Raw genomic sequence first — 19,158 nt, forward strand, 5'->3', positions numbered from 1 at the left:
AAAAAAAAAAAAAAAAAAGAAAAACCAATACATACATACATAAATGACAAATGACAAACAGAGGGGCTAGTGAGATGGCTCAGTGGGTAAGAGCACCCGACTGCTCTTCCGAAGGTCCAGAGTTCAAATCCCAGCACCCACATGGTGGCTCACAACCATCCGTAACAAGATCTGACTCCCTTTCTGGAGTGTCTGAAGACAGCTACAGTGTACTTACATATAATAAATAAATAAATAAATATTAAAAAAAATGACAAACAGAAAATGTTGCAAACATTAGTGTCCATATGGTATTACAGTCCTGCCAGCCTCTTCACCTTCCAGCTCCCTGCTCCTTCAGCACATAGGGGAGGGGCAAATTTGAGAAACAGGTACAGGTAGATATGATGAAATAGAAGGTCAGGGAAATGGCCCACCGAAGGCAGAGCCTAAGGAGCTGTTTTAGGAGGCTGTGGAGTGAGGGGAAAGCGTCCAGAATAACTTCCAGGAAGAACCTACATCAGTGTCAGGGGCAGAAAGTTTTCGCTGGCCAGTTAACCATGTAGGATATCAGTGCACAAGCCAGCGTCATCACCGAGGTAAGGTGCTGGTGGTGGAGAGTTGGCCAGCCCCATTGTGCAGAGCCATGGAAGAAGCTGGCCACGCCCCTGGGCTACAGTCAGAGCATCCCCAACGGACATTAGACATCCTGGGTTCCAGCCACCGCTTACCAGGAATGATCCCACCCAGGCGCACTCCCGCCTCACACCTCCCACACAGAGGCTGGAAAACCATAGTCCAACCAAACATTACACACACAAAGCACACTGCAGCTAAACCAATACTAAAATGCCTTAAAATAATCGAGATTATGCCAGGCCGTGGTGGCGCACGCCTTTAATCCCAGCACTTGAGAGGCAGAGGCAGGCACATCTCTGTGAGTTCCAGGCTATTCTGAGCTACAGAGTTCCAGGATAGCCTGAGCTACACAGAGAAACCAGGCTTGAAAAACAATACAAAAAATAAATAAATAGGGGCTGGAGAGATGACTCAGAGGTTAAGAGCACTGTCTGTTCTTCCAAAGGTCCTGAGTTCAAATCCCAGCAACCACACGGTGGCTCACAACCATCCATAATGAGATCTGATGCTCTCTTCTGGGTTGTCTGAAGACAGCTATAGTGTACTTACATATAGTAAATCTTTTAAATAAATAAACGAATCTTTATGACACATTGATGGAAACTTTAGGTGGCCAGGGTTACCACAGACCAAAGAGCAGCATTTCAACCACAGATGCTGTCAGTGTCCTGGGCCCTTGTGTTGGTTAGAAACTAGGAACTTGTACATTTCAAAAGATTTGCCTAATAGTCACAAAGATGTGATGTCACCTTCAGAGGACAATAAATGGCTCTTGTGGGGGCCAAAGATGTCCCAAGATAAAATGGCTCTAGATTCGGAGCATTCCAACCTCCCCACATCATGAGGTCCTGATCACTTAGCCTCGCAGAAGGCGCGGTTCCTTTCAGGAACATTGTTCACAGCTGTGTTGAAAGTTTTTACCCTGATTGCACGATCAGTGCGGTCCTGAAGAATGAAGGTGTCACTGAGCAGGTCGGGTCAGAGCTGAACCCCCCAGGCACAGTCAGCCTTGGCCACTGATCTCATCTAGCCTGGGGTGAGACGTTCCTTACTTGTAAAGTCAGCTCATCCTGTGTAGCACCTAACCCTACTTTACCTTCTGGCTTAGCGCCTTTCACGGCTCCCTAGTCCTTAGCTTAAACTCAATCCCTTTCCAAGCTCCACTAGGGCTAGCCTCCACTGCCAAACACAGCCTTCTAAAACACACCACACTTCTAGACAAGAATGCCTCACTAATATCTATATCACCATAACTTTGAATGTGTCATTTCTTCTGCCTAGGACCTGTTTTGTTTGTTTGTTTCTGTTTTTTTTTTTTTTTTTTTTTTTTTTTGAGACAGGGTTTTTCTGTGTAGCCCTGGCTGTCCTGGAACTCACTTTGTAGACCAGGCTGGCCTCAAACTCAGAAATCTGCCTGCCTCTGCCTCCTGAGTTGTGGGATCAGAGGCGTGCGCCACCACGCCCGGCTGTTTGTTTGTTTCTGAAACAGGGCTTCTCTGTGTAGCTTTGGGTGTTCTGGAACTCTGTAGACGAAGCTGGTCTTGAACTCAGAGATCTGCCTGCCTTTACCTCCTGAGTGCTCAGATTAAAGGTGTGAACCCACCACCATGGCCTGGCTCTACATAGAGTCTTCCTCGCCTTCCTTTGCCCTAACCCCAAGCCATCCTTCAAGAAGAATTGGATGCTACTGAGTGTAGCAGCTCACACTGGTCATGTCACTGGTATCCTCGGAAGGCTGAAACAGGAGAATTGCTATGAGTTTGAGACCAGCCTGTGAGTTCAAGTCCAGCCTGGTGGATGTAGTGATTTCAACAACCAGGGCTAAACAGAGAGACCCCGTCTCAAAATCCAAGAAAATAAAAAAGGTAGCAGAGATGAGACCTGCCCAAGGGGTAGTAATACAGCTCCTGCGTGGTCCTGCTACTGCCTGAGTGCTGTCCTGTGCTGCTCAGTCTAAATGGGGTGCTCTGCCCCTCTCTGAAAACAAAACAGTCACCGTAGCATTAGAAGCAACAATTTACCAAACCCAGACTCTAGGAGGGAAGACAGAGCTAGGACCCAGTCAAGCAGCTGTCAAGAGAACTGGGGAGAACAGTGGCTGGAGTCCAGGGTTCCACTCGGTCAGTTCTGTTTACTGACATTCCCAAAGTCGATTTACCAAACCAGAAACTTGAATGGTGACATTAAAGCTGTGTAACATCATGCTCAGTTTATTTTTTTTGAAACAGGTCTCACCATGTAACTAACCGAGGCTAGCCTCAAACTGCTGATCCTCCTCTGTCCACTTCCTGAGTGCTGACATTTACAGACCTATGCCGCCACGCTATGCTTGCCTCGTGGAACACCATGCTATGCTTGCCTCGTGGAACACATGTTCAGAAGACAGCCTGCATGAACAAAAGCTTTCTATCCTCAAGGAAAAGGATGAGTGCTTTCAAGCAATCTGAAGACTCTCCAAGCTCCCAAAAATAATTTAGAGGCTGGGCGTGGTGGTGCACGCCTTGAATCCCAGCACTCGGGAGGGAGAGGCAGGCAGATTTCTGAGTTCAAGGTCAGCCTGGTCTACAAAGTGAGTTCCAGGACAGCCAGGGCTATACAGAGAAACCCTGTCTCGAAAAACCAAAAAAAAAAAAAAAAAACCAAAAAATATATAAATAAATAATAATAATTTCAAAAGCCTTTTCATCACAATACAGCAAAGCTAATGGAAGCGCAGTATTAGTACAGATTAGTACATGGCTTCTAAAGTGGATGTAAAGGAAGCAAGAGCATGGAACAGGCAAGCAAGGAGCAAATTACTTTCGGTGTTCACTATCCAAAGAAGGGTGCCAGGAGTGGTCCCACTGGGCAGTCACGTTTTCCATCTTGACACAATACAAATATTCATCTTTAATTCGTAAGCAATATATTTTTATATAAAGCCAGAATTAGATTTCCTCTTAAACTGCCCACTACTCTTCATTTTTAGATCTTTGCTTTACAACTCCTTTAAAACTATTTCCTGGGAGCTGGGCAGTGGTGGCTTTTTTTTTTTTTTAAACAAAAACACAACAAAACAAAATTTGTTGGGTAAGGTGGCAAAACCCTACACCTTATGATATATATAAAACAGTGGTTCCAGCCACTGAAGGTGCTAGTGCTCAGGCAGAACTTTTTCATTCCAGTAAGTCCAGAAAAGTTGTGGCCCTGGATTTCCGGGAACTCACTCTGTAGTAGACCAGGCTGTCCTCAAATGTACAGAGATCACCTTTCTCTGCCTCCCAATTGCTGGGTTTAAAGACATGCACCATCTTTCTCACTCTTCTTTTTGTTTTTCTCGAAGAGCGATAGTACATGCCTTTAATCTCTGTACCAGGGAGGCAGAGGCAGTCGGAGTGCTGTGAGCTCAACGCTAGCCTGTCCTAAATAGCTCTAGGCCAGCTGGGGTTACAGTGATTGTCCACACCCCATCCCACCCCCCAATAATTCTGGAACTCCCAAACGCAGAGTTTAGGATTGCTAAATCTCAAGGAAATTTTGTAGGCTGTCCTGGAAAGCAGTATGGACGTTAAAGGGCTCAGGAGGAAAAGCTTGACAATCAAAGCGATGGGACCATCATAGGGATGGATACTGTCCCCTGACTGAGAAAGGAGTGAGGGGCACTGACTAGGGTAATGGCAGAAGAGACCTTAGAAGGGAGAAAAGGCATGAGGTAGGCAAGAATGAGGTCCGGGTTCCAGATCCACACAAAAGAGAAACACTATTTCCGGGGCTGGGAAAGAAGGTGAGAAGCTCGAATTTGCGCTGAGCCTGAAGCTGATTTGTTAAAGAGGATGAGCTACATAGAGATCGCGTCATCTGAGTAGAGGGGCGTAGAGGAATGACCGACTTGCAGAATGCCGCATGAGCTCATGCAACAAAGGCCACCCTCGTTTCCGGTCTCAGGACATCATCCAAGCCACAATTTTGGGCCCATTGCGCAAGCCCTACTCTTCCACAGAGGCTTAGGTTTCACTCTAGACGCAGAGCGGTCCTTCCTGTATCCGGCGGCTGAGCTTGCTGGGAGCGGAAGCCCACCTCCAACGCAGAGCACCTCGGGAGCTGTAGTTTGGGATGTAGTCAACTTCCTGGAAAGGTCCGGAAATGGGTCATTTGAAACGAAGGTCCAGAAAGCGATGATGATCCCGGGGCCGGGTGCCCCTCCGCCGGCGGCACGGCGCGCTCCGGGCTGCATCTCCTCTCCGTAGGGCGTGACACTTCCATGCCTCCACAATTTGTTCAACCTGTAGGGGAAAGCGGGTCACCACGCAGACCGAAGTCCCAAGCCTCCCGCCCTTGCTCCTCGTCCCCACGTGGCAGAGTGGATCTGAGTTTGGTTACTGGCGTCCGCACCGGGATGAGCGGTTCCCGTCGGTTCTGCTCTTCCAGGGCGCTTAGCTCCGCCGGGGCAAGCAAAGCCAGTCTCAGCTCTCGGACCACTGGAGCTGCCACCTCGGCCACGGGTTGCTCTAATACCGCCTGTGGAAGCGAGCCTTGAGCATGTACCTGCCGCCCGCTTACAGAGTTCCCGTGGCCTGCGCCGCTTCGGTGTCCTCGCCCTCCCCCAGGTCCCACTCACGGCGCCCACGCGTGCCCAGTTTCGGGCTGCCTGGACCAGCTCAGTCTCATCCACGCAGAGCTTGTCACTGCGTAGCACGGGCAGCAGCGCGGTGGCGGACAGCTCCAGAAAGCCACGGGTGCGGAGCGCCTCCTATGGGCCGGTGTGTCGGTCAGGGCAGAGAAAAAATGGCATGGGGGCTACAAGTTACAAGTATAAGGATGGGGAGTTGTACCTGACTGTGAGCCTCTATGAAGGCTATGCACCGCTCCTGTAGTGACCCCAGGCCAAAGGTTACAGCAACCTGAGAGCAGAGTATGATTAGACTAGAGACTGAAGAAGCTGGATAACCCAGATCTGCACACAAGGTACTGCCACTAAGCACAATCTAAACAGAAGGCTGTTAGCGCCTGCAGTGTCTCCTGGAAGTAGGCAAAGCGCAGTGCCCCGGGCACAACACACGGGTGTGGGGTAGAATAGACCATGTTCAGGTCTTTCAAACTCCATCTTTGAGCCCAAGCTTGGCTTCTAAACTCCACACCCCCACCTTTCTCCTATCCATGTTTAGAATTGTTTTGTTGTTGTTTTTCAAGACAGAGTTTCTCTGTGTAGCCTTGGTTGTCATAGAACTCACTCTGTAGTCCAAGCTGGCCTTGAACTCAGAGATCCGTCTGCCTCTGCCTCCAGAGTGCTGGGATTAAAGGCGTGCACCACCATCTTTCAGCCTCTTCTCCCACTCTTAATAGATCACTATGTAGCCCTGGCAGGTCTCAAACTCTGGCTTCTGCTTTCCAAGTACTGGAGTTAAAGGTGTGTGTCACCACACCTGCCTTTCCCAGCCTATTCGTCCTACATATGACCTTACTGATATACTCTATACCCTACAGACCTGAGCACAGACAGAATTTCTTTCATAAGCATCCTTGAGCACATATTGTTCTTTAACAGACATACCAGTCCAGGCTTCTAACGGGGGAGGCCATTCTATAGGCCATTTGGAGGACCACATTCTAAACATCAGATTCATCCACAGGGCTGCTTATCAGTACTCACCTGCAGAGCCTCACAGACCAGCTCCACATCCAACACCTTCACCACAAACTCCAGGCAGAGCTAGGGACAGAAATGAAGCGACCTGTGTGCCGGTGTCAAGACTTCAAGTCCTCTCCCAGAAGCAATGGAGCTTGGAGCAATGACTCATTCAGACTCCCAGCAGCCCCAGCGCCACCTTGAGCTCCCAGATTTGGAAAACAGATGCAATTGTTCAGACCTGTAATTTAGCAAGCCCAGAGGGCCTGGAGGCCAGCAAAGCACCTTCTGGTACACTTGTCTCTGGTAAAACTCATCCAAAAACTCCAGTCTCTTCCTCCAAAAAGGCACTGGGCAGTGCCAGCTGTCCCTTCTCAGAGCCACCTATCTCTTGTGGACTGCCATTTCTGTCTCGGCCACATCCTCTGGATTTCTGCACTGATCTGACTGGCCCTTTCCTTTCCCTCTCCTCTCAGTCCCTTTCCCTTGCCAAAAACTTTCAATGAATCTCCACTAGCCTTGCATCAAAAGTCCAGGGGAGGAAGAGTTGAGACAGGGTCTTGCTGTGTAGCCCTGGCTGGCTTAGAACTCACTCTGTAGACAAGGTTAGCCCTGAGCTTAGAATTATCCTCCTCTCTATTCTGCCTACTGGGTGCTGGATATATAGGTACATACCACCACCACACCTGGCTGGTGCTAGGAATTAAACCCAGAGCCTATAGTATGCTAGGCAAGTGCTCTGCCGCTGACCCACACCCCCAGCTGCAAGCCCCGATTCTTGAAGCACCTGTGTGAACCAGCTTCCTGGTACCCTCCCCAGCTCACCCCACACCCAAGTTCCCAGTCCACCACACAGCTAAGGAGTTCCTTGAGTGTCCTGTGACTGTAATGTCATCTTCCCACTCCTGAACAAAACCCTATTTGTTCTTCCAGCTCTGACACAAAGGTTTCCTTCTCCAAGAATCTCTCTCCACACATCAGCTGTTTGCCCATCACACTTAGACCCCTACTTTTAAGTCTAGGGTTTTGAGACTCTTATTCTGTAGCTCAGGCTAGCCTGGAACTCCTTAGGTAGTTCAGGCTGGCCTTAACCTTGCCATCCTCCCTTAGCCGGAAGCACAAAGCCTCCATACACGTTAAGCATTTTCATGTCTCTCCTTCCATTCAATCATGGGCCAAAGCCAATTCACTGTTGCACTGAAGAACCAGCCATAAATACTTCCTGTGCTCACTCAGCACACACTGAGCATGTACAGATCTTGTGTACACAGAGAGCTATCATACTCTGTGTGAGAAGGTCAGACTATGTGAAGGAGACTATGAACTGAAAGGCAAGGGAGACAAGATGGCTTGCCTGAGACACCCACCTCTCGAAGTTCCTCTAGCCCATATTCCACAGCTGTTGTCAGCACCTCCAGCACCTGTGGGGGGTGGGGGTGGGGTGAGGAGGGAGAGGGGAGTGGCTGAGGGAGCAGAAGGGAGTTTCCCCCACCCCTCAACCCACAGCATAATAGGCATCCTCCTGCCTCTGGCATCCTCAGCTTCTCTCCCACCCAGACCTCTGCTTGGTAGGCTCACAGAGTGTTGGTGCAGCTTGACACTGTTGGTGTACAGGAACTCCAGCACAGCTAAGAAGGCTTCGGCAGGCACAGTGCTTAGCACCACAGGACTAGGTACCCCAGGGCCCAAAAGTCTCTGGAAGAAGTTACATCTACAGGCCAACAAACACCGGTGGGCAAATACCTCTTGCCGTTCTTGACCAACCACAAAGCAAATATCACTGTGGAAGAGAGGGAGGGCCAGGGGAGGGGATCTCAGACCTAGATAACACTGTTGGCTTTACTTCTGTCACACTAGGGCTTCTTTTTGTGTGAGGTCAAAGCCTACGTCTGGAAGACATAAGCCTGTGCTCTATAGTCTCAGTTCCACTTGGTGACTTTATATCTTTGACTCTAAGACTTCTCAGCCATGATGGCAGGTCTCAGGGGAGTGGACTATGCTTGGTCCACGGGGGGATACCAGAGCTCATGCAAGCCAGGTTGATGTCTCCCCAGTCTGAATCTTGGGGGAGAGGACACTCCTCTTGGGACGCCTTCACCAAATGCCAACTCAGCATTTTTACCCTTCTTCCTGTGGGAGGGTGTGAGGATGTGGGGTACGGAGCACACTGACTGCAGACAGACATGGCTGTGATCACCATCAAGAGGTGAGACCACATTTTCCATCTTCATAATCACTTCCGGCCCCAGCCTCTGGGCCTCTGGGGTAGGAGGCAGCAGAGAGCGCTTCAGCTTCCAAAGCCTCCTGCCTAAGGCTCCACTCTTCAGGCCAGACTGTGGCACCCTACCCTCAAAAAACCGAGAATTATGGCAGTCCTAACCCTGGGGAGCAGGGCAGCCTCTGCGAGTCTGGGGATGAGAAACAGTGTTCTTGTCTCCCATGACCAGCCCTGCCCCCATTGAACTCTATTCCTGGTTTCAGACAGCACTAGCCTCTTGGGCAAGCAGTGGGCGGTCGGAAACCTTGAACTACTTCCTGTCTGGGTCTCCGGCTCCATCCTTTGGGCTTCGTTCCTCTTATGAATCGCTAGAGCCATCTGTACCTCTGTCTCTTCAAGATAAGGAGTTCCAGTGCTCAGTCGAAAGCCCAAATCATAACCCATCTTTCAGGGCCGAGGGGGTGGAGGAGAAGCCAGAGAACTCAGGCATTGCCTGAGATCACACAGCTGCCCTCCCTTCTTTCTGCTACTACCCCCGCCTCTGACTCTCAGGGTAGTGTGGCCACAGACAAGTAAATTTCCTCTATAGCCGACTTCCTCACAGACTGAGGTCACCAGGGAGGCCAAGTGTTCTTTCCCGGTCTTCCTTGCCCTTAGCCTCCTCAAATTCACAGGCCAGCTAGGGAAAACCCACCAGGGGGCCACTGCCTCACCTGTACTGGGGGTTGTTGACGAGGCTTCGAAGTGCTGTGGAAAAGGGTGCAGCCTGCCCACGTACCACCAGTCCTGGGTTCTCCATAAGTGCAGTGGGCAGTAGGTTAAAGGGTGGAACAGCCTAGAAGGCCTAGCCAGGCCAAGAAAGACCTGAGAGGGAGGGCAGGAGCTGGAGGCCTGTTTGCCGAGGAGCTAAAATATAGGAGCAAGAAGGCCCAGGTCCCTAAAGAAGGCCTGAGGTTCAGGAAAGGGATACAGATGCAGACAGGGCCCAGAGAAGAAGCTGGGGCTAGAAAGGCCTATGATCCCGGGAGAGGCTGGTGGTGGATGAGGCCCAGGTTGGGAATCTGCCCAGGCAGCAGCTGGGTGGGAAGCCTGTGGGTTTCCATAGAAACTGGAGCTGAGCCTGAGGAGGCCCCGCCCATCTCCCTATACGCCCAGGGGGAAAAAAAAAATCAGCAGTAGAAGGGCCCTAAGATGAGTCTGAGGGTCCTAGTGCTGGCTGGCTCCCCACCTACACTGAGTTCAGAATCCAAGGCCTCTGCTTTTCTAATCCCTTCCCAGGGCTGCATTTTAGAAACACCTGAGACATCACCCCATCAGGGAAAATTCTCACCCCTAAGTGTGGTTTTCAAAGCTCAGACTTAGTTTGCCTGGGAGGGGGCAGCCCCACACCTCCCAGAGTAGGGGAGGTGAGGTATCAGTTCTAACAGGAGTAACGCAGCCTCTGGCAGCCCCGAAAAGCAATCCCCCTAAGGAAAGAGGTGCTACCTACAGGTCCCAGACACGTGAGTAGGTCAGCAAAGGTTAAGAAACCGGACTTAGAATCACTGAGTCATGGCCATGCCAGGCCTGGGTCTTTCCCGCTGAGCCAATAGGCCTCCCCTCAGCACATAGTTCTGAACTAAGGAAGTCATCCAAGCCCCACCCTAGTTCTGCCTTGAAGCGGAAATGTTTGTCCTTGTTGAGGCTGCTGGGGAGAATGCTAAACCATGACGTACTCTTTCCTGTGAGCCCAGATACTAAATTCCTAAGAAGCTGCCCCCGCAGTCTCAAGGTTTTAGCATATCCCAGCCCCCCCCCCCCCCCCCCCCGTGACTTGTTCACATATGGCCAGGCCAGATCCAGTGGCCCCCTGGTGGGTTTTCCTCTCGTGGACCTGTGAATTAGAGGAGGCTAAGGGTGAAGAGGCAGGGAGAGATTCATATGAAATAGTGGCTCCGAAACTAGGACCTTTCTGAACGGTGCACCTCTCGGCACCGGCTCCCTTAGCCTGTGATGCCCTAGAACTCCAAGCCCCTGTGGACCCTCTCTCCCTGGTAACTCAGGGCGCCCCTCCTCTCTGCGGGTGCCCATAGCAGGAACACTTAGGTTATTCCAGAGTTTGGCCAGAGGAAGGAGTTCTGGGAGGGAGAGGTGTGCTTGCCACAGCCCCATGGTAACTGCACAACACAAGCCTTCCCCGCCCACAGGCCTGTCAGGCCAGCTCAGTGAAGACTGTGGGGCCAGCAGAGCTTGGAGGCCAAAGGCTGCAGGTGAGTCAGATGCCTGCGGGAGTTTCAGGGGAAGAGGGCATCCGTCTCATAGGTGATTCCGAAAGATTTAGAGACCCAAGCAGGAGGATGGAAGTTGCTTCTCCATATGTCTCTCGCCTCCAGATGCAGCTGGTGGAGAGGGAGAAAAGTCCCACCATACACAGAGCAGGGAAGATGATTAAGTTCTATACCTCTGAGGCTACAGAGAGCTGTGGGAGTGATGGAGTTGGGTCTGTCCCTTCTGGCTATTGAAGAAACCCAGAAACCAGCTTCATGTCCCCATTCTGCTGATGAAGTCAAGTGGGAGGGGAAAGGGGAAGTGGATCTAGTGCTCGCCCACTGAGCCTCCTGTGACCAAGGGAAAGGAACACTGGGTAGAGCTTCCATGACCATAGACTAAGTAGCCCCTTCCCTTGCTTGTATCTCTCACAGCTCTTAACCGGCTCTAAGCAACTAGTAGGCACGAAGCCCCAATTTGACCTACTTGTTCCAAACATACAGGTAAGAAAGGGCTATGGAGTGGCTAGACAGGTATATATGCCTACAGTCTCCTAGGAAGACAGTGAATGTAGTCATGCCTATAATCCCATCACTCCGGAGTTGGAGGCAGGGGGATGGAGTTCAAGGCCAGCCTCAGGTACATAAGAGTTGATGGGGGTAGGGGAGAATGACGACAACAGCCTTGATCGCAGCACTCAGGAAGCAGAAAACAGATGGATCTTGATGAGTTTGAGGCTAGCCTGGTCTACAAAGCCAGTTCCAGGACAGCCAGGGCTACAAAGGGAAATACTGTTTTAAGAAAGAAAAAAAAAGAAAGAAAAGCTGGGCAGCGGTGGTGCTCGCCTTTAATCCCAGCACTTGGGAGGCTAAGGCAGGTGGATTTCTGAGTTCAAGGCCAGCCTGGTCTACAGAGTGATTTTTCAGGACAGCCAGGGCTACACAGAGAAACCCTGATTCTGGAAAAAAAAAAAGAGAGAGAGGAAGAGAGAGTTGGAGGCCATATGAGACCTTGTCTCAAACACACAAGAGGTTGTGTGAGCACACACTCAAAAAGAAAAGTGTCTATCTCACAGAGCAAGAGGCTGGATGTAGGATGATCTCAGCCTATGAGGGCCACTCCTAAATATGGATCTTCCAGCAGGCAGGTCCATGGCTTGCAGGACCCTGCCATCCAGACGCCAGGAAGAGGAGCCTACCAAAGACCTGGCTCTGAAATTACCACCAGGGAAACCTGGAGGTCACCTACCCAGCATTGATGAGACCCGACCTATAGGCCCAGGCCCAGCCTCCCGTCGTGGCTCCCTGCCCGGCCTACACCCATCCTTTTCGCGCCGCAACTCACTGGCGGGACCCTTAGTGGGTCGACGACCATCCCTGGGCCCAATGCCCCCTCTAGGTTCACGAGTTAGCTTTTCTGGGCTGCCCCTAATGCTTCCCCGTAGGATGGCACCCTCATACCGCTTAGAACCGGCGCCTGGGGAACACTGGGAAGCTGCAGGTGCCCAGAGGGCCCTGGAGGCAGCACTGGCCGCACAGCTGAAGGATGTGTGCTACTGCGGTTCTGAGGCAGGGAAACTGGTGCAGGCGCTATGTGAACAGATACACACCCGCATGAGGGAGCTCAACCTACCCCGCTACAAACTCGTGTGCAACGTGGTGCTGGGGCCACGCGAGGGACAGGGTGTGCGTGTAGTCAGCCGAGCACTCTGGGATGCGGTGCATGACGGACTGGCCTCTGCCACCTTCACCAACCCTTCTCTGTTTGCTGTGGCTACCGTCCACGCGGTCTACTGGGAATGATAAGGCCTTCAAGTTCTGAAAAAACGGTTTATTATCCCAGGAGGAGGCCCCCCTGGGGCTCACATCCCAATAAATAAATGTCTGTTAATAAATAAAAGTGGTCCATAAATAATGCCCCCTAGCTGGGAGCTAAGGCTCAGGCTTATCTCAGAGAGAAGGGTAAGATTCAGGGAGGGCAGGCCATCCCTGACTGTAGTAAAGCTGGTCCCTGATTCCCTGGGGGGATTCAGCCAGGAGCCCCCAGTGAGGCACCAAAGGGACAGGAAGGGCCACAAAGGCGAGGCCCGAAGCCTTTCAGGCTCAGGCCCAGGATCTGGATCACAGCCCGCGCTCTCTCCAAGTTGGAACCTAAGCAGGGCTTCGGTCCCTGAGCAGGCGCAGAGCGTAGCGCAGTCGCTGCCGCAAGTCTGGGGAGCAGCCCAGCTGCCGGAGGTGGGATGCGAGGTAAGTACAAGCACTGCGATTTCGGGCCACGAAGGTCACAAGGAGAGGCTCCCAGCCACTGAGGATCAGTTTCGTGTGGTCCCCGTAGAAGTTCACCTGTACACAGAGGATAACAGCGATCAGGACTTGGACACCAGATCCACAATTCCTTCCCAGAACCCTGGGATACCAGACCTTCCACCAAAACACAGGGTAGGCTCTTACCTGGACAGTGCCATCACTGAACAACATGAGGAGGGCCTGATCAGTCTTGACCCACTGCAGCAGCAAGGGTGGGGCAGGCACCTCTGCCTCTTCCACACTGGGCAGATCTCCACCCTGGGAGAAGAGGCAAGTCAGGCCCCTGGAGTGGCATGAGCTGGGTCTCTCCCTATGGATGCCCCCTTCCCTTACAGGTTCAGCCACTAGTTTTTTTTTCCCCCCTAAAAGCCACTAGCTTTTTAAATTAATTAATTTATTTTATGTATATGTGAATGCACTGTCACTGTCTTCAGACACACCAGAAGAGGGCATCAGATCCCATTACAGAATTACAGATGGTTGTGAGCTACCATGTGGTTGCTGGGAATTGAACTCAGGATCTGGGGGAGCAGCCAGTGCTCTTAACCGCTGAGCCATCTCTCCAGCCCCACTTTTTTTTTTAACACAATTTATTTTATTTATGTGAGTGCACTGTAGCCGTCTTCAGACACATCAAAAAGAAAGCGTTGGGTCCCATTACAGATGGTTGTGCACCATGTGGTTGCTGGGATTTGAACTCAGGACTTCCGGAAGTGAAGTCCGTGCTCTTAGCCGCTGGGCCATCTCCCCAGCCCTCAGCCACTACCTTTGAACCACCCCTGCCCCCTAAAGTGCCCCCACCGCAGCCTACACACCTTCATGAGGTGCTGTTCCATGTAGGACGTGAAATACCGCAAGATGCCCAGCTGAGGCTGCAGAGCCCGGGGCACAGAACCCACGGAGAAGGAGAAGTGCTTCGTGCTGGTGGGGTTGTAGTGCACCGTCCTGAAAGTGGGAACGTAGAGAGGAGGAGGAGGAACCTGGCACCACCGTTCTTCCCCAGACCCCTAAGCACAGAAACACACACCACTGCGCAACCCTGCTGGTACTGTGCTACCCAGCACGCCTAATTACAAAGCACGCCAAAACAGCACTTACTTCCTATTGGCTGACAGGGCCATGTGTGTGCCATCATTGAAGAGCACGGCTACACGGCGGCTGGACAGCTGATAGCCAAAGCCAAACTTGTTGGAGTAGTCAACCCACTTACTGACCCACACCAGAGGCTCTGGCTGTGCCAGCGGGGCTGGGTTCTGTTCCGCTGTTAAGGGGAGAGGAGGGAAATGAAGACTCCCCCCACCCTCACCCTCCCACTCCCCACCTCCACCTCTGGACTTGCCAAACGATTCATCTGCACCAGAGCCCAGTCTTACCTGGGGGCATGAAGGCCACACAGTTTCTCAGTGCACAGAGGGCAGACTCTACCACTGTGGCCACAGTCAAACCTTCTTCAAACCCTGAAGGGAATAGGGCACTGACATTTAGGCAAGAGCCACCCTGGGCCCAGGTCATGTCCCTCAGCCAACTACTTCCTTCAGCCCCTGGTCTCTACCTCAGCAGCCCCTAGCACCTCTCATCTTGCGGCTCCTCACCATCTCCACTGCTGGCCAGTGTCCCACGGGGCGAGCTGTCCTCGGCAGCCGTCTCTACCAAGCTGGCAGGGGCCTGGCCTGAAACTACAGGAGCCTGGACAGTTGGGTAGAGAGGGAATAAAATTAGGCCCCAAAATCCAAATCCTTGAAAGTCCAATGGCCCAGCCCTGTTTCTGGCGGCTCTCAGGGCACCCCAGGTCAGCCTCAGCTGGCTAATGAGACACAGCCAATTAGGCCACCACGAGGTTAGATGCTTCATCAGCCTTTTATGCTGGGCTTCCCTCAGCTGCTAGGGTCAGGGTGAGTCAGGGGAATAATGGCTCACGTGAGCATCTTACCTCCGGCCTGACATCTGGATGACCGATGGATGTGCGCATGAGGCCGCTCACCAAGCAGGAGACATTATCTTGGTCCTCTGAATGGTTCTTATCTGGAGGGTGAAGGAGAAAATAGCCCCCTGGGTCCTTCCTGCCTGAAAGTGTTCACACACGGGCAGATCTTCCCAAGTGTCTAGATAGCACATGCTCTCCCTTGAGTCTGGAGACACCGACCACCCTGGAAGCACCCCCCCCACCTCCCCCTGAATGTAACAAGCCACTAAAGCCACTCTATTGCTCTATGCCCTCAGCCCACTGGCACCTGACTCACTCTTGCTCTTTTTCCTGCCAAACAGGCTCTTGGTAACTTTGGCAAACAGACTCCTTGCAGGGTTGGGGGGTGTCAGATCTGGGACTGTCACACAGCTACTGACTGGGAGCCGATCAGGGGTGTAGCCCTGAGGAAGAGAGTCAGGAAAACAACGGCAGTGAGACCCCCCAAGGGCTCTGCTCCTGTGTGTCCTCTAGGAACATGAACACTGAACTCCAGTGTCTGGAGAACCACAGACCTTCATAAAGAAGTCATGGCGTAGGATCTGTTCAATGGAAGGGCGGTCTCTGGGTGAAGCTCGTAGGATGGCAGCCAGGAGCTGCCGGGCAGGCAGGGAGAGGCTAGCAGGTAGTGTGTAATGAACCTGCTTGATGCAGCGGTATGTCTCCTTCAGGTCAGCAGTCTCAAATGGGGGGCTCCCACACAGGAGCGTGTACCTATGCCCAAGAATGGGAGATCAGGAATAAAGTAGTGGGGACCCCCCCCATCCATGCACCTACCACCTGTCCACCAATGACTCTGACACTCACATGACACAACCAAGCGACCACACATCTGCCTCGGGGCCATGGCCCTGTCTCAGCAGCACTTCTGGAGCCACGTAGTTGGGAGTGCCACAGATGGTCCTGAAAAAGGCAAGGCAGAAAGAGCAAGGCTCAAACCCAGCCCGGCGCTGGTACCCGCCCCCATTCCTGCCCCTGCTGTGAGTTCAGACAAAGCAGCTGCCTGTCACCAAAGGCCAGAGAGCTCCTGCTTGTCTTGGGACAATGGATGCTGAGAATGGCAGCTGAACCCTCACCCACCCCTCTGGCCCAGCTGCTCAGCTGCTCTGCAGGACAGGAGGCCCTGACCCATCAAAGCCCCCACTCCCAAGGTCAATACAGAGGGTCCATGACTGAGCCCTTCCCCCACTCCCATCTGTAAATACTCACTAGGCTGTCACCTCCCACTGTCTGTGCCAACACCAGCTGTCATACCCTTCATAAAGCCTCACCTGCCTCACATGCTATGTTACACACACCCTGTCCTAGTGACCACAGCAGGGTCACATACACACAGAGGGTATCACGGTACCATCATGATCTGTCATTCCCATTCAGTCATCTCACACACACAAGCTGACTGCCTGGCCTATGTTTTTCCCATACATTTCCAAAAATCCTAGACACCCATCTGTGCCATACATTCATAAGATTGCTGTCCTTCTTATCTAACACAGTGACCTAGGTTGCCACCTCTAATGTCACACATACAGACAACCCATCATTACCCCTTCCCTGGTTATCCCAAGTAAACATCTGGTCACCTTGTACATCATCTGTGTCACAAACAGGCTGTGGCCACCATTCCCTTAACTCACTTTTTCCTCTGCTCTGGGGGCTCTAATCGAGCTGCCAGCCCAAAATCCCCCACCTTCAGTTCCATGTTATCCGTGATGAAAAAATTTCCTAGACAGTAGCAGAAAGATGTGTCAGATTCTTAACGCCTTTCCTCCCTCGGCAGGTCTCCACCCTTTAGACCAGACGCAGGAATCTCACCCAGCTTGAGATCTCTGTGTAAGATACCCCTCTGGTGCAAGTACTTGAGGCCAGAAAGGATCTGGCGCAGGTAGTAGCGAACCTCTGGTTCCAACAGGGTGTGTCGGGCCTTCCAGATGTGGGCCAGGGACTGCAGAAAGTCACTGTTTCAGACCCCACTTGCCTTCCCAAACCCTCCCTCCATCTGTGTTTGCTAAAGATGACAAGAACACAGCTTTGGATCTTAAGAACCCGCTTCCTCCCCTACCTCTGTTCCCAATGAATCCACCCCGCCCCCATTCCGGACCTTTCGGCTACAGAGCTCCAGGAAAATGTATATGTTGTCAGCATCCTCGAAATGATGTGAAAAGCGAACGATATGGCGGTGCTGTAGGTCTCGGTGCAACTCTATCTCATTTAGGATCTGCGACAGGGGAGTGAAATCCTCATCTTTCCAGGGTTCCCACGCCACCATCCCCTCCCCATCCCTTGGACCGCAGAGCCTGGACCCACCTTCTCGCGCTGATGCGGCTTGGCGACGCGACTCTGCGGGATGACTTTGACCGCGTAGGCTATACCAGACTCCGTGTCAGTGGCTTCATAGCAGCGTGCGAAGCCCCCCTAGAAAGAAGAAGCTGCATCATCGATCTGGGCGCTCCGGAGTGGCCGGATCGGGCCCGCAGAGCTTCTTTCCACCTCCGGAGTGGCCGGGTCGGGTCCGCAGAGCTCCCTTCCACCTCTGTCAACGCTACCCCGGAGCCCCGACCCACCTTGCCCAACAAGCGACCCTTGGTGTAGGTACGGCCGCTGAGAGGGTCCGTGATGAGGCGACCAGGATCCGGCGCCCGTGGCCCGGCCAGCACCTCAGGTTCCGACCGCGGGGAGGCACTGGCAGGCGGCCCCGGGCCGGCGTGGGGCGCGGACGGGGCAGCCGCGCGCGGGAAGGGGCGCGGAGACAAGAAGCCGGCGGCGGGCTCCATGTGAACGGCGCGGCGCAGCGCCTGCCGAGCTGGTTCTCGGTTCCGCCCGGCCCCGGCCGCGCGTGGCGCTGCCTGGTTTCTCTACGCTGCGATCGCGCCAGGGCAAGGGGGAGCCCGACGTTTTTATCAATGAACCCCTGCCCCCTCCCCGGTGTTTCGTCATCTCGAGCTCCGCCCCTTTCCTGGCTGCCAGGCTTGGAGAGGCCACGCCCATTGCTCCGCCTTACGTCACCTGAAAGATCTTCCCTTGCCTGGGCGTACTTAAAGGCCACTCCTCCTGCTCTGGCCTTAAAGGAGCCCCGGTTGAGCTAGTCGCCTGGCAGGTGTAACCCTGCTCCGTTTCTCTAGGCTACCCAGTCCAAGTGGCTCTTTTTTTCCCCTTCATCCTTCGAATGTGTGCTGAAGTCGGAGTGGAGACCAGTTATCCGGAGGCCTCTTTCGAGCAACAGCAAGGGTTAGCATTCAAACTGGTGGGAAAGACAGGGGTGTTGCAAACTGCTCAGTGCGCGTCACCAACACAGGTGGTTTCCTGCAAGCATCTCTTGCTCTGGTGCAGAGCATGCTGCCCTCTTCGGGGACTGTGGAATAGCACGCTGCAGAGCCCGATTTACCTAGTCTGGGACTGTGCAATGGGTTTGTGGAACAGAGCCTGATATTCAAGGTTTTATGTTTGCTTTTTGTTTTTCCAAGACAGGGTGTCTCTGTGTAGCCCTGGCTGTCCCAGAACCCACGCCGTAGACCAGGCTGGCTTTGAAATCAAAGATCCACCTGCCCCTGCCTCCCAGTATTCACTGTTTTTACCATGTTCCAGGCTACATCTTCTGCTACCCAATTCTATCTTCTTCTTCTTCTGAGGGAAAGGAGAGCTGAGGCAGAGTAGCTGTCATGTGATCCAGGCTGGCTTTGAACTCGAGGTCCTTCTGCCTTCACCTTTGACATGATGGGACTCCAGACCTGTACCTCTGCCCCAGACCCTGAGTTCCCCATCATATTCTCAAAATACCTATTGCACCGAGTCAGCAGGCAAAAGGCCAGACAGTGAGGAATGAGAACTGGATACTCTTAGGTGCTAGAGACCTGCACCTGGGCAGTTAGCATTGAAGTCCATTACAGATAAACTCAAGTAGGCGGCAGGAATCTATGATCTATGTGGAATCTTTTTCTGTGTTTTTTTTTTTTTTTTTTGAGGGGGGAGGGGTGTTGTGGAGGGTTGTTTTTGTTTTTGTTTTGTTTTGTGACAGGGTTTCCAGGAAGCCAGGAATTCGACCTGTAAACCAGACTGGCCTTGAATTCCTGCCGGTCCCTGCCCCTCCACCACTGCCTGGCTTCGATGTGAAATCTTTTTTTTTTTTTTTTTTTTCTTCCCTCGAAATAGGTTTCTCTGTGTAGACTTGGCTATGCTGGAATCATTCTGTAAGCCAGGCTGG

General features: G+C 52.6%; 3 protein-coding genes across 5 annotated transcripts; 1 reads left to right on the top strand and 2 right to left on the bottom strand.

The window, feature by feature from the left end:
- Positions 1 to 3,926: 3,926 nt before the first annotated feature.
- Positions 3,927 to 9,502, bottom strand: Btbd19 (BTB domain containing 19). Of its 2 annotated transcripts, XM_021161554.2 has the most exons (8): positions 9,155 to 9,502; positions 7,802 to 8,003; positions 7,591 to 7,644; positions 6,248 to 6,307; positions 5,430 to 5,498; positions 5,216 to 5,347; positions 4,990 to 5,115; positions 3,927 to 4,880 (listed from the first exon to the last, which is right to left on the bottom strand). In XM_021161554.2, exons 1-8 carry the CDS (start codon positions 9,238 to 9,240, stop codon positions 4,746 to 4,748), a joined length of 864 nt encoding a protein of 287 aa, XP_021017213.1. In that variant the 5' UTR covers positions 9,241 to 9,502; the 3' UTR covers positions 3,927 to 4,745. The 2 variants fall into 2 exon arrangements, with proteins under 2 accessions (XP_021017213.1, XP_029332337.1); XM_029476477.1 differs by having other exon boundaries at positions 4,792 to 5,347.
- Positions 9,503 to 10,644: 1,142 nt separating this feature from the next.
- Tctex1d4 (Tctex1 domain containing 4) lies at positions 10,645 to 12,579 on the top strand. 2 transcript variants are annotated; one of them, XM_021160974.1, is made up of 4 exons: positions 10,645 to 10,690; positions 10,814 to 10,920; positions 11,123 to 11,191; positions 11,829 to 12,579. In XM_021160974.1, the coding sequence occupies exon 4, from the start codon at positions 11,840 to 11,842 to the stop codon at positions 12,488 to 12,490; it is 651 nt and encodes a 216-aa protein (XP_021016633.1). In that variant the 5' UTR covers positions 10,645 to 10,690; positions 10,814 to 10,920; positions 11,123 to 11,191; positions 11,829 to 11,839; the 3' UTR covers positions 12,491 to 12,579. The 2 variants fall into 2 exon arrangements, with proteins under 2 accessions (XP_021016633.1, XP_029332726.1); XM_029476866.1 differs by lacking the exon at positions 10,814 to 10,920 and having other exon boundaries at positions 10,659 to 10,690; positions 11,832 to 12,564.
- On the bottom strand, positions 12,504 to 17,978 carry Plk3 (polo like kinase 3). Its single transcript, XM_021159536.1, has 15 exons — positions 17,522 to 17,978; positions 17,265 to 17,372; positions 17,059 to 17,175; positions 16,773 to 16,902; positions 16,595 to 16,682; positions 15,765 to 15,860; positions 15,473 to 15,671; positions 15,235 to 15,361; positions 14,925 to 15,016; positions 14,587 to 14,680; positions 14,368 to 14,451; positions 14,093 to 14,255; positions 13,810 to 13,939; positions 13,139 to 13,252; positions 12,504 to 13,030 (listed from the first exon to the last, which is right to left on the bottom strand). Exons 1-15 carry the CDS (start codon positions 17,729 to 17,731, stop codon positions 12,839 to 12,841), a joined length of 1,944 nt encoding a protein of 647 aa, XP_021015195.1. The 5' UTR covers positions 17,732 to 17,978; the 3' UTR covers positions 12,504 to 12,838.
- Between the last annotated feature and the right edge of the window lie 1,180 nt (positions 17,979 to 19,158).

The sequence above is a fragment of the Mus caroli genome, chromosome 4 (assembly GCF_900094665.2).
Source record: "Mus caroli chromosome 4, CAROLI_EIJ_v1.1, whole genome shotgun sequence".
NCBI classification, from domain to species: domain Eukaryota; kingdom Metazoa; phylum Chordata; class Mammalia; order Rodentia; family Muridae; genus Mus; species Mus caroli.